The 14281-nt window shown below is 40.5% G+C and overlaps 2 protein-coding genes across 4 annotated transcripts in view; one reads left to right on the top strand and one right to left on the bottom strand.

Annotated features, from left to right (window-relative positions):
- insyn2b (inhibitory synaptic factor family member 2B) overlaps positions 1–4280 on the bottom strand; it is a 33547-nt gene extending 29267 nt beyond the window's left edge. For both annotated transcript variants that reach the window (XM_017485727.3, XM_017485728.3), the window contains exon 1: positions 2514–4280. The gene's annotated coding sequence lies outside the window, so the exon portion shown is untranslated. The remainder of the gene's footprint in view (positions 1–2513) is intronic.
- LOC108275122 (dedicator of cytokinesis protein 2) overlaps positions 1–14281 on the top strand; it is a 131406-nt gene that overhangs the window by 100420 nt on the left and 16705 nt on the right. For both annotated transcript variants that reach the window (XM_017485726.3, XM_017485725.3), the window contains exons 27-33: positions 10816–10914; positions 11135–11229; positions 11473–11551; positions 11932–12032; positions 12217–12275; positions 13808–13956; positions 14138–14223. In XM_017485726.3, the coding sequence (XP_017341215.1) occupies positions 10816–10914; positions 11135–11229; positions 11473–11551; positions 11932–12032; positions 12217–12275; positions 13808–13956; positions 14138–14223 (668 nt within the window). The remainder of the gene's footprint in view (positions 1–10815; positions 10915–11134; positions 11230–11472; positions 11552–11931; positions 12033–12216; positions 12276–13807; positions 13957–14137; positions 14224–14281) is intronic.

Raw genomic sequence — 14281 nt, 5'->3', positions numbered from 1 at the left:
GTTTCTGTTTTTATCAATCAGTGATCTGAATTATTTCCTGGCTTGGCTCACAAGTACCTGCAGAATGAATACTTAAAAATGGCATGCTTGGCCATGGAATGGAAATAGTGGCATTGTGAAGGATTGTGGCTAATTTACAAAGCTGTGCCTCTGAAAATGAAGCATAGCCGCCAAATGGAAACCCACTTTAAAGGAACATGTAGACCCAAACCATGCCAGCAAAATGCCCACAGCGTCCCCGTCTGTATATACGCAGATGCACCTAAATATCAGCACCCCACACAAAATGACTGCGGGTAAATAAATGAAAAAAAAAATCTGAACCCTTTTAAGGTCATTCCTTGTAATTATATCACTTAAGAAAGCAGTACAGCTTTCATGTTCTGTAGTGCCACTGATAATGATCAGCATAAAAGTGTAGGCTCATTAGTTTTCGAAAGCATTCGAATAACACATTGACAGACAGCAGGGTACATGCACTCGGGTAACGTATGGAGAGACGTAACGAGACTATTAACAAGGAACAATTTGACTGTTCAGGAAAACAGGACGTGAATGGGAGGGTTCTGTGACACCCCCAAAAACCTGTTCTCCTCATCTAGATGAACTCATCTTCTTTCTTTTTCCTTCCTCCTACCCTCCTCCTCTCTGTCTGAAACCGGTGTACTTCGCTTCGCCTTTTCTCGCCACTTCAGTGTGCTTCTGAGAACGTGTGTGTTGCTCAGTGTAGTGCAGCAGAGAGTGTATGAGCACAAGATGGGTTTGGAGATCTCGTACAGAATATGCAATGCCCCTCTAATGGTATGTGTGTTTACGTTGACTAGACTAGACAAGACGGAGATGCGGTGTCACATGGCTGTGAGCCAAACATATGCATTAACCAGGGTATAAGTCTAAGCTATTACATTTGTTTGCACACAGAGAAGTCTCTAAGGACACTTAATACATGCCTAAGTCATTTCTCAGCTGAAAGCATACACTAACAAGCTTTAGAGCGATTCTACACACACTTACTGCTCTAAGAAAAGCCCAATTGAAAAATCCTGAGACAATACTGCGGAAGCTCTTAACAACGTCCAGTTTCCTGGACAGAAATAAACAGTAATCAGTTTATATCCGACCCCATTTTTTCTGCACAGCTATTTATAAGGAAAACTGTTTTGTAATGGAGACCGGGGAGGAGGGGGCGTAATTGCTATGCATGTTTATTAAGGGTTTTTGTGAGAATCATATTCAGAGCAAGTGAAAGAGGAGCACTGTTGGAGAATCTCTAAGCAATATCACTAGCAAGTGTATGAATGAAAACAGCAGAAATACAGAATACTGCAGCTACTTATTTATATATTCTAATTTACAGTAGTTATGTACTACAGGAAACGCAGGCAAGACTTCGGAAAGGACAATAGGACATATACATAGACAGCAGTGACGTCACAAGATATGTGTTGGTGATGAAGTACTCAAAAAACATATAATATGTTATGTAATATTCATCAAATACAGCAGAATAATTAACAGATGCGCACTTTATTTTCATATGTAACAGTTTCATTCTAAGACGTTGTGTATTGAAAATCAGGGCTTTTCTCAACAAACTCGGTTTACATTCATAGAAATGTGGAATGTGAATATATTAAAATGTATGCAGAAAATACATGCACACGTTATATACTTTATACTTCTCTCTTGAAGTTCCGAAAACACAGCTTGTCATGTGACCGAGAAATTGTACCACTGTAACTGTGGTGTAAATGTGTCTAAAAAAACAAAATCAAATTAGGACAGACTCCTAATGAGAAAAAGTAGAGACGGAACACACAGTCTGAAGCATTGTAGCTGTCTTTCACAGACGTGTGGGATTACACACCTGCTTTTACATGCATCTCTCTCTCTCTCACACACACACACACACACACACACACACACATTGCCTTTAAACCATTACGCAGATTACACCAAATCCTGTGACATCACTACTTCCCTACTAACTCATATTAAACTGCGATAGATAGATAGGTAGATAGATAGATAGGTAGATAGATAGATAGATAGATAGATAGATAGATAGATAGATAGATAGATAGACAGATAGATAGACAGATAGATAGATTTGATCAAACGTTAACAGGAACCAGTTCAATAGGAATCATGTTGGATCTTGTATTACGCTACAGGACATAAAGTTTTTGAGTAAAGTCTAGAGTTTATTATAATCGCAATTCTACAATGTTTTGTTTATATAACTAGAAAGTTATAGTTACATACACGGTTTCATTTGAATTCAATTGTGTGACTGGTTTTTGTACAAAACCTGAAGAACTCAGCTTTGCACTGAGATGATGATAATAATAATAATAATAATAATAATAATAATAATAATAATAATACATTTAAAACTATTTTTAATTGCATGAATTAAAATTATGGGAATGTGATTCTTATTCCACCAGTGTAAGTTAATATCTCACACACACACACAAACACATACAGTATAAGCATTATAAAGTACTGACCTCAGTATATGAGAGCGCCGTATCCCTTGCTTTCTCTCATTCAGTCCGTTTCTCACTCCTTTTCATTAATATTCTCCTTCCTTGTTAATCTTTCCTTCCAAAACTGGAGTATATCATAAATCTTCCTTTTCTTTTCTCCCATGCTGATTCTTTTTTTTTTTTCTCTTTTTATTTCCGGTCAGCTTTCCATCACACCTCTCACTCTCTCCAGCGTACATCTGCCTCTGTCTACTCGTTAAATGAGCCTTTTCGTTCCTCCCTCTCTCCCTCCTTTCCTTCCTCCCTCCCTTGCTCACTCTCCCAGTGCAAGCTGTGTGTGTGTGTGTGTGTGTGTCTTAATCCTAATGGGTGTCCTTGTTTTTTAACGCTTTGCTCTGATACATTGGCGTGTAGTACAGATCTCCTGTGCCTGTATAGAAGTCCCAACTCTCTGGACAAGCACTGGGAGCACTATGTGTGTGTATGTGTGTGTGTGTGTGTGTGTGTGTGTGTGTGTGTGTGTGTGTGTGCACATGGTTTTACCTTCCTGACTCTTCTCTGTAGCGGTTGCAGTTTTTAATTTTACACAGGTGGGAGTTTTGTGTCTGAGACAGTAGACCATCATTAGAGAGGAGCAGAGCTACAGAAAGGATGAGGGTGAAGGAGAGGAAGGTCAGAGAGCGGGTGTGTAAAAAATGGTACCTGTTGAAAAGTAATTGAACCAAAAAGCTATATGTTGTGGATCATATTTGTGGAGGAAAAGACCAAGGAAAGTACATGCACATCCATCGCTACCGGTGTTGTATTGATTTTTTTTAAAAATCTGTATCTACGTGCATATGAGTTTTTTCTCACTGAGCATATCTGAAGATAAATGAAGTGTCAGTGCGTTCTAATCACGGCTCAAAATAAGCAGCGTTGCACAATGGGACCAGAGGTGTTAGCTCTCACCTTGTGTGTATCTTAAGTAACCTCTGTGATGAAGGAAACAGCTTGTGCGTGTAGAATAACGCTACAGTTCTGTAATACTATCTTTGTGGGGGTGTAAATGAAGTTAAATTTCACACATGGATTCCATGTTGAAATTGTGATTCAATTCAATAATTCAATTTGATCAAATCTTCAACAATAGGCAGCAAGGTGGTGCAGCAGGTAGCACTGTCACCTCACACCCCCAGAGTCCTCATTTCAATACTTGGCTCAGGTTACTGTGAAACTGTGAAGTGTTTTTGCGTGTTCTTCACATCTATGCAATCGTTTCCTCTGGGTTCGCCAGTTTCCTCCCACCTCCCAAAACAGGCAGCTAGGTGGAGTTCTTCTTTCCTAGTGGCTGTCCTGGCTTGGGGAAGGGTCCGCATGCTTGCACGCCGCTCTCCACTTCTTTCGGTACAGAGCACCACGTTCACCGCTTTCATAGCTTCTTATGAGAATTTGAAATCCTTTTTGGAAACCATGGACGCCGCGTCCACTAAACTAAAGAGGACTAAAGAGGAGAGGGACCATCTGCCTTGTTATCAGCGCTCAGTTCAAAAGCCTGCATCTCTGATGGTATGAGGGTGCATTAGTGCTTATGGAAAGGGCAGCTTGCACATCTGGAAAGGCAACATCAATGCTGAAAGGTATATACTGGTTTTAGAGCAACATATTCTTCCATCCAGATTCCATCCCATCTTAATTTCTGAAAGACTCTGCCTCTCGAAGATACTCTTTTTATACCCAGTCATGTTACTGCCCTTCAGCTTACCTCCAGCTGTTTCTTTTTAGTAACACTTACTTTTCCAGCCTCTTGTTGCTTCTGTCCCAACTTTTTTGAGACGTGTTGCAGCCATCACATTCAAAATTACCCTATTTTTTTTTCTTAAAATGGTACGAGTCCTCCGTTTAAACATTTGATATGTTTTCTATGTTCTATTATGAATAACATATTTTTTGTTATTCAAATCATCTGTTTTTATTTACATTTATGTCCATTTTACACAGCGTCCCAACTTTATTGGAATTGGGGTTGTACTTGCTTGCTCACTCACACACACACACACACACACACATAGAGTGTTTCATTAGCATTTAGAATGTCAGACGCACACCCACGGTCAGAGTGAAGAATGTAGGAGTTGCTGCTGTTTGCTCACTTTAATTCGATTCCAAACTGTGATGAGATCACGTATTATTACTTGAGACAGACATGAGGGGGCGTGTGTGTGTGTGTGTGTGTGTGTGTGTGTGAGGGGGTAAAGAGGGTTGGTAAAAAGACGGTTGACGGGAAAAATAAAATGTGGGAGCAACAGAAGGTGTGCGTTTGGAGAGAATGAGAAATGGTGAAGCGGAACAAAGGGGCACGGAGGAAAGAGACATCAGCAGAGGGAGAAAAGATGTAGATGAGGTTGTTGGGTCTGGCAGCCTGAGGGAAGACGGCAGTGAACTGAAATCAGGACAAAAGAAGAGTAGACCGTAAAACTCCCTTTTCCATTACACACACACACACACACACACACACACACACACACACACACACACTCTCACTCTCTCAGGGCTGCCTGTTCTTAGCTGAGCCCTCCAGCCACTGACATGTCTAATGAGTACCTGTGGACTGTCTTCCGCTTTCTCGCTCTTTCTTTCTCATCATCACATATGCACTCGGTCTCATCAGGCATTTTCATACACCTCTATTTCTGCAGTACGTCTCTTTTATATATCTATCGTTTCCATCTTCCTTTTCTCCTCTGTCATTGTTTTAACCTATGTATTTTATTTTTGTCCCCGTAGTCCCGCCTTTTTTTATTCTCATCCGTCTCTGTCTTTTCTTTTTTTTTTACTGCAAATCCTTAAAATGATGTACAGGATAGTAAACAGAAGGCTCTACGTACTGTAGATCAGACGCTGCAGAAGGGCACATAAAGGTTGAAGCCTGTCAGTTTCTTTTCCATACACAGAAAGGGACATCAGCAGTGCGGCTTTTTTTCCATAACACTGCTCAGATCTTTTTGAACCGGTATCTCATCTGTCTTCTGGTGTTAATTAATAACCATATGCATCTACAGTGAATCATAATATTCCAGGAAGATCTTTAATGTTTTATAGATGTTTGAGACTCTAAGAGTGTATTTCACAGGATGGAGTCATAATAAAAAACTATTGATGCATCTGTTGAAGACATGATTACACACCCCATAACACTGGGACCTAGAACCCTGTAGAGTGGTCTCCCAAAGGGAATAAGAAAGCTGAAGGATTCTGCGGTGATTGTATGGCATACTGTATACTGTATGAGTAATGCATTCTGGCTAGTGTAGTGACAGAACTGATAGAATCGATAGATGCAAGTGTGAGAACGATGCAAGATTGCGGATTCAAAATGTTGGGATGGAAAAATGTAAGCAACACAATAAAGACAAATTAAACGTCTTGAAGGGATAGTTAGCGTGATGTACTACACAGAAATCGGTAGTTGGATCAAAGGGCAGAGTTTATAAAACCAGAGACAAAAATGTAATCAGTATTCACAAAGTCGTGCAGAGAAGTCAAAGCCCAAAATCACTCGGACTAGCAAACAAATCCAAAGAACTAGACAATGGGGATAACCTTAACCTTAAAAAACAAACAAACAAACAAACAAAACCCAGAGAAACATACATGGGGCTGAGTCATGAAAAAGGCTGAGTCATGCATTTCAAAGGAGGACAAGACTTTGCAATGAGCTATCTAAGCATGAGGGTATATAATCAGTAAGTAACTACGGAAGAGCTACAGGTGAAAGTAGGTGAAGGCGATGAGGACCTCTGGTGGTGTGGCATGGAAATGTGCCTGGTGAGACTGGAAGGACTTTTGGAAGGAATTAGCTAAATCTAGCTGTTTTGAAATTCTAAATCCAAGCAAATACATCATCTTTTGCCTTAGGTGCTGCCTAAGCTAGAACATCAGGAATAATAGTACAAGATTTAATATATATAACAGGCACCATGATTGATAGGTAAGTGTTCTGATATAGTGAATGTTAGTGGTTCGTGGTTTTGTTGTTTTTGTTTTTGTTGTTTCAACAGTTTTCAGAGTTTGGTGTACCAAAGTAGCCAAAGTTTCTCCTCTGAGCAGATATTTGAATTGTTATATACTTGTTATAATATTAGAAAAGTGTTTTGCTTTAAATATCTCTGACTCCACCTTTAAATCTGGTGCTTTTCTGTGTCACACAAATAAGTCATTATTCATTTACTGTAATGCTGGTGAATGATGGTAAAGAGCTGAGATGGTGGTAGGAAGTTTAAACATTAAAGGACGTATATATTTTAAAATGGATTCCATAAGCTGTGAAGACCGGCCAAGGAACATGTATCAGTCTAGTCTGCGATCTTTTATATTAATGGCATTTGGCAGACAGCCTTATCCAGAGCAAATTACATTTATCTCATTCTTACAACTGAACAGTTGACGGTTATGGGCCTTGCTCAAGGGCCAAGCAGTGGCATCTGATTTGTCCGTTGTCTTTGCTCAGTTTCTTCTCACCCTCAACCCCCTCCCCTGCTCCCAAATTTCCCATATTGCAGGCTGACTTTGGTGTTTACGCTTACATGATGTGTGTGTGTGTGTGTGTGTGTGTGTGTGTGTGTGTGTGTGTGTGTGCCAGTGCCCTCAAAAGTCATGTAGCTTAAATATTCCATTTTGGCAAAGATGGAGAATGAAGATTGCTGTTTAGAAATGGGGCTATGACCTGAAGGAGGAGGGAGTGAGACCAGAGAAGGATCTGAAGAACTGATACGGAAATGTGTGTGTGTGTGTGTGTGTGTGTGTGTGAGAGAGAGAGAGAGAGAGAGAGAGAGCTGTAAAGTCGGTGAATGGTGTTGGGATCACAGAAGTTCAGACTTGGGTATGAATTAGACCCATGCTGTGTGGGGATAGAAAAAAACTGTTCCTTCTGATGGACGGTCGGTGAACAAATTTTGTAGGTACCACAAATGCACTGAAAAAATGATTTCCTACCACAAATTAACCACAATAATGTGGTTAATTTGTTAATTAACTCTACATAATGTAAAGATTTTAGCAGGAAATAAATTCCTCAGGGCTTTGCGCAATTAAGCATCCGTCATACGGTTGAAAGGGCAGGGGAACTTGAGATTCTCAATTGAAGTTTGGAGTAAACACATTTGATTAATGTGAAATAGGTTAATAAATATACAGTAGGAGCGGAATAATAAATAAAAATTTGTTAATGGTACATTGGGATTTCCACCACTGTAACTAAAAAAAAACAAATACCCAGACAAACAAAAAAATGTGTGCAGTGGTAGCTCAGTGATTAAGGTGTTGGTCTACTGCTCAGAAGGTCATGAGTTTAAACCTCAGCATTGCCACGCTGACACTGTTCGGCCCTGGAGCAAGGCCCTTAACCCTCAACTGCTCAGATGTATGAATGAGATAAATGTAAGTTGCTCTGGATAAGGGCGTCTGCCAGATTTTATAAATGGAAGAAAAAAAAAACGAAAACAAAAAAAAAAACTGGTGATCCTGGACCCTAAAAGGTTTTTAGGTTCATTTATTTATATATATATATATATATATATATATATATATATATATATATATATATATATATATATATATGGTTTAAATTCAGTGAACAAAATACTGTTGAATTATAAGGTTCTAGCTGAACCTGTGAACTGTGCAATGTGCAAAGTAATACATAAATATCTCTCCCTTCTTGGTGTTAGAAAAAAGAAGGTGTGTATGACAGAGTCTGACTGGATCAAATACTGTTTAGTGTCGCCTGCATCATTGTTGCTCTTGAAAGACACAACTCTTAAAGCTTATTTTTCTTTCATTCTGATATTTTCATTCATTCATCTACAGTAACCATTTAATCCTGATCAGGGTCACAGTGGGTCCAGAGCGTCTCTCAGGAACACTGCGCACGAGGCAGAATACACCCTGGATAGGACACTAGTCCATTGCATGATCCTGTGTGTGCGCACACACACACACTCACTCACACTCACACTTACACACATTCAGACCTAGAGGAAATTTAGCGTAACCAATTTACCTACTGGCATACGGTATTGTTGAGGAGTGGAAGGAAACCTGAGAACCCAACACATGGAGAACACAGACGTTAACCTGAGCTCCGGATCGAACCGAGGACCCTGGAGCTGTGACCTGCTGTGCCGCTGTACCGCCCACTGTGATATTTTAGAAACTGAAAAAGACACACTAGTGTGTTACTTACATAACTGCAGCACCAGAAGCAAGGTTTTGTGTCAAATTTTGTGTGAATGTCTGTTTCTATGTACAATGCGAAGAGTGCATGCTGATTTTTGTGTCTGGTGTTGGGCTCGTTCTGCAGGGTGAGCCATCTGCCCATGTAGATGACTCTTCTATTTAATGAGATTTGTTACATAATACAGATTACATTTTATTTTTCTGCTTCATCCCCAAAGCACCTGGGTTTGTGTGTGTGTGTGCGTGTGTGTGTGTGTGTGTGTGTTGGGAGAGAGGAAGCAGGGTGAGGTGTTGAGCGAAAGATTTAGAAGTTCTCTTTGCATTACTGACTATTTTGAAAGCACATATATCACTGTGTGTGTGTGTTTGTGTATGTGTGTGTTTTCCTATAACTCCTCAGTCCCTGGTTTTATAAGAGCTTTAAGCTCTAAATTCACTCTCCTGTTCTTTGTCTTTGCGAGGCTCTGCAAGGCTCTTTTTCATAATGGATATGTTTGTTCACATGTTGTGTGCACATATGTACCCCCCCCACCAGGTTTTGGTTCAGCTCCACAATCTGTAATCCTTTAAAGTAATATATTGTGTGTACTATGATGCAACGATTTAGAAGCAAAATCCTATCGCACATTACCTATCATTTCACATGTTTGTCCCATCTTTAGATAAAGCTGCAGAAGATAAAACTTGTTTGGGATGATTCAATGAATTATAGTCTGTTTTATCTTTCCACCTCTTGGATTATCCATCCTGAAATGGTATGTGTACCGTATAGCGTCCTCTCTATTGTCGTACAGCATGCGATGAAATTCAGATCATCATGTTTGAAGCTGAAGGCCACTAGCAGAGCTGACGTCTGTAAGATTGTAAGTGTGGTTTTAAAGGGCAGAGCTACACAGGGGTCCTTTATCAGATAATGAACTGCATGTTCTTTATCCCTTAATTAAATTTCCTCTATGATTCCCTATCTTCAGTGGCTTAATTACTATACACAGTATAAAAGGTGTGAGGATTAAATTCCACTCCGATGACCCTCGGAGACTAAAGCTGCTTCGGGGTTTATTTGCCATTCTCTGTGGAAGACACAACTAGTTGAACATTTCAGCCTAAACTGATTTAATGATGAAGCAATTCTCCACACAGCGGTTATAGACTCTAGACGCATTTTTGTATTGCAATAAAAACAGAGTTAGAGAGTTTGCTAATGCATAATATGTAGTTGGAGTCAACTGGTTTGGGGGCCACTGTGCAGTGGCAAAGTGGTTAACAGGTTTGCCTCGTACCTCCAGGGTTGGGGATTCGATTCATACCTCCGTCCAGTGTGTGCAGAGTTTACATGATTTCCCTGTGCTTCGGGGGTTTCCTCCGGGTACTCCGGTTTCCTCCCAAGTGCAAAGACATGCGTTGTAGGCTGACTGGCACTTCCGAATTGTCCGTAGTGTTTGAATGGGTGTGTGTGTGTGTGTGTGTGTGGATGCCATTCTTATTATACCATTAATGAGACATTGTGATATTATACATTGCTCAACACTAACAGTTTCATTGCAGAGCTGATAAATATGAGATTTTAGCCTGGCATGTAATATTGTGACCTCAGACTCACACGAAAGAATTACCCACCATTAAAAAGAGGCAAGAAGGCCATGCATGAACACACACACACACACACACACATACACTCATATGCACAGCTTCACACATGCACACATCGACCTAGTTAAATAATCACCCTTATCTTACCATCTGCAAACATCCATCTGTCACCCATAACTTTTTCTTCCTCCTCTCCAATTCATCATCCTCTCACATCCGCACCATGTCACCTAAAGAAGAGAAAGGTACAATAGAGGGAGATATGGGAGATGAGGGGGAGGAGAAGACAGGCAGGGATAGAGGGCAGTGAGAGGAGGTGCAGATTCAGTTTGAATGATGGAAAAAGTTGATTGTTGACTTTCCTCATCTTTCTGTCGAAAAAGTGTGTCAGAGCTTTTGATTAGTTGCTGTCCCACCGCTAATGGACCACTTTGTCCTCAATCGTCTTCTCTCTCTCTCTCTCTCTCTCTCTCTCTCTCTCTCTCTCTCTCTCTCTCTCTCTCTCTCTCTCTCTCAGTCTCGTGTGGTGGCCTGTATGACTGCTATATTGAGTCAGATGGATGATCGACATTATTCCAGCTACATTGAGACCTTCGGGGGCACGAGTGACCTAGTGGTGAGAGTACACACAGACACACACACACACACACATACACACTGCTTCTTTGTTGTCTGATAGGTTTCAGGAAAATATCATATTAAGGGAGAAATAAAGTTCTAAGTTTGTCATTCAAAATCAGGGTCCAGATTGCTAAAGAAAAACATGTACTATTTTCACATGCCAAATATGCGCACGTGTATAAATGTGTATAAACGTTTGATATTTGCTTTACTAGGACTTTTTGATGGAGACATTTCTGCTGTTCAAGGATTTGATTGGAAAACATGTTTATCCTTCTGACTGGATCACCATGATCATGGTGCAAAACAGGTGAGGACACACACACTCACACACACACATACAGTCATTATAAGTGAGAGTAAAGCATGAAAAAGAACACATCTACAGCATCATTATAGGAACTGTATATAGTGGATCTGTGTCAGTGAGCTTCTAAAAAACTGTAAGTTGCAAATATATCGAAGCTGTGTGTGTGTGTTTATCATATCATATGTAAAATGTTTGGGATTCATTTAGATGAAAAGATTACTGAAGCTCTCATTTTCTCATCAGAGTGTTTCTCCACGCCATCAACACCTACGCTGACACCATGAACCAAAAGTTTCTGGACAACAATGACTTTGAAGTGCAGGTGTGTGCGTATGTCAAAATTCTACGATTTCCCTCTGCTTACAGTCTATTGAAGTTTTCATTTAGTGAGGGAGTGTGTGGTGCAGTGTAGGGAAATGATACAGTGTGAGTATCTTTTGGACAACTGCCAAGTAGTACTGTATCAGCAGCTGCCTTTTTACGCGATACCTCATGTTGTTTTGCCTGCTTGACGATCAGCGAGCTGCTCATGTGTGCTCCTCAGAATTTAAATGACACCCTGATTCTATTATTAGATTCATAAAAGTGTACATTTGAGCAGTTAAGCTACTAAAATCAGAACAGAATCATTATATCTTTTTTAGTTTCTAATCTCTCTCTCTCTCTCTCTCTCTCTCTCTCTCTCCATCGCCTTTTTTGCAGCTGTGGAATAACTATTTCCATTTGGCTGTGGCATTTATTACCCAGGAGTCTTTGCAGCTCCAGCACTTCTCCCCGACTAAGAGAAACAAGTTACTGGCAAAGTGAGACACCAAAGGCCACATACACGCACGCACACACACACACTCTTAATCATAGTGTCAGTATGTACTGTACAGTATGAAATCTGGAAATCAGCTACTGCAACAGACACACAGAGATTTCGATGAAATGAGATCTGTTCTCTCTATTTTTACACTGTTGTTGTGCTTTTGTTTTGTTTCTCAGGTATGGAGACATGAGAAGAAAGATTGGTTTTGCTATCAGAGACATGTGGTACAGGTTGGGTAAGTTTGTTTATATATATCATGTGTCTGTCTGTGCAGACGTACATAGACAAGCGACAAATTTAAAGGGAAAAAAACAGCGGCTCTGTTGTGCTGTTGAAGGAAGAAGGATGACCTTTATTTATGATGAAACATTTCTGTCCTGATGGGAGTGGTTTGATGAGGATGAAAATGATATGCTGTCGCCTCCTCAGATCTAATCCCAGTTGAATGCCTGTGGGAGATTTTGGTTTTTCAGTTATTTATGCGGATTATACTGACTTAGTGGTTATCATGTTGGGGTTTTGAGTCCCGCTTCCGCCCTGTGTGTGTGGAGTTTGCATGTTCTCCCCGTGCTTTGGGGATTTCCTCTGGGTACTCCGGGGTCTTCACCCAGTCCAAAGACAAAGATTGGCATTTCCAAATCGTCCGTAGTGTGTGAATGTGTGTCTGATTATGCCCTGTAATAGGTTTGCATCAGAACCCTGCTTTGTCCCCCCCAGGGTTCTCTGGGATAGACTCCAGGCTCCCCTGTGACCCTGCGTAGGATAAGCAATATCTAAACAGGATGGATGGATGGATGGAACGGATGAATCCATCATCACTGGTTCGATCCTGAGCTTGGATTATTGTTTGCGTGGCGTTTCTTAGGTTCTCGGTGTGTCAATGTGGCTTTTCTCTGGTTTCCTCCCACATACTGTACTGTATATGTTTCAGACAAAAGTCCTTAATCAGCTTTTGTTTGAAATGTCCTGTTTCTCTGAATTTGTACTACATTAGAGGAAGAGCACTGATAAACATCACACCGTATATCTTTTATTCATCAAGATATGTATGTCATGTCAGTTGGTTGAAAGCACAAAGTTTACTGGCAGCTAATCAGTTACACTTAAAATGTAGACTGGTAATTGTTTTGTTTTGTTTTTTCCTTCTGATTTCTGTCAAATTAGTATAAATGACTAAATGAGTGAGGTAGTCAGTCCAGGTTATCCAAGTCAAGGTCACATCCCTATTAATGAATCCTACTCACCCAGTTTACTGTAGGTTTAATGTAGTTTAATGTACAACAGTGTGGGTGCAAGTAAACCTTTTAGCAAGCTAACAACCCTTGAAGAATTCATTAGACTGTCATCATGATGAAGGAAGCAGACCTGTAGCCATACTGCTCCACTTTTGAAACACTTGAGGCAACAGAGACCGAACTGGTGTCTCATCATGTTTCCATCAGGGCTGATTCTTAGTGCACTTGAGCTGTTTCTAATAGAGGGAGTTACAGAGGAGTAACCCAGAGTCAGGCCTCGGGGACAAATTATGAAAATTGTAAATTATGAGTTTGGTAGAAAATAGGGATCATTCATGGTTGCAGTGTCAGTGTAGTTAAGCTTAGTTAAACCTTTGCTGTACAGCTTGGAGTGCAGCAGGTCAATTTCTCTGCAGGAGAACTTTCATAAGAGTGCAAACAAATTGACTTTCTACTGCATGCCTGTTTCAAAGCTGTGTGTGTGTGTGTGTGTGTGTGTGTGTGTGTGTGTGTGTGTGTGTGTGTGTTGTAGAGGTGAATAAGATATGTTTTATTCCCGGAATGGTGGGCCCGATACTGGAGATGACTCTGATCCCTGAAGAAGAACTTCGCAGAGCTACAATACCCATCTTCTTTGACATGATGCACTGTGAACACAATCACACAGGACACTTTAGGAAAGTACGTATACACACAAACACACACACACACACACACACACAAAGATGAATGCTGGATAAATGTCATATGCTGCAAATATTCATATTTATGCTCAAATGCATAGTTGTACTGACAACTGATATTACTCTTCCCCCCGCTCTCTTTCTCTCTCTCTTGCACTCTTTCTGTCTCATGTTTTTAGTTTGAGAATGAGATCATCCTCAAGTTGGATCACGAGGTGGAAGGAGGGGGAGGAGACGTTAGATACATGGAGCTATTGCAGAGCATGTACCTATCCCCTATACACACATACACACTGTAGCTGACACTTTTATTTCTGTCTCGT

This window comes from Ictalurus punctatus, chromosome 14 (genome assembly GCF_001660625.3).
Source record: "Ictalurus punctatus breed USDA103 chromosome 14, Coco_2.0, whole genome shotgun sequence".
In the NCBI taxonomy this organism is placed as follows: domain Eukaryota; kingdom Metazoa; phylum Chordata; class Actinopteri; order Siluriformes; family Ictaluridae; genus Ictalurus; species Ictalurus punctatus.
The sequence above is the reverse complement of the archived record's forward strand: the minus strand, read 5'-3'. Positions and strand labels throughout refer to the sequence as shown.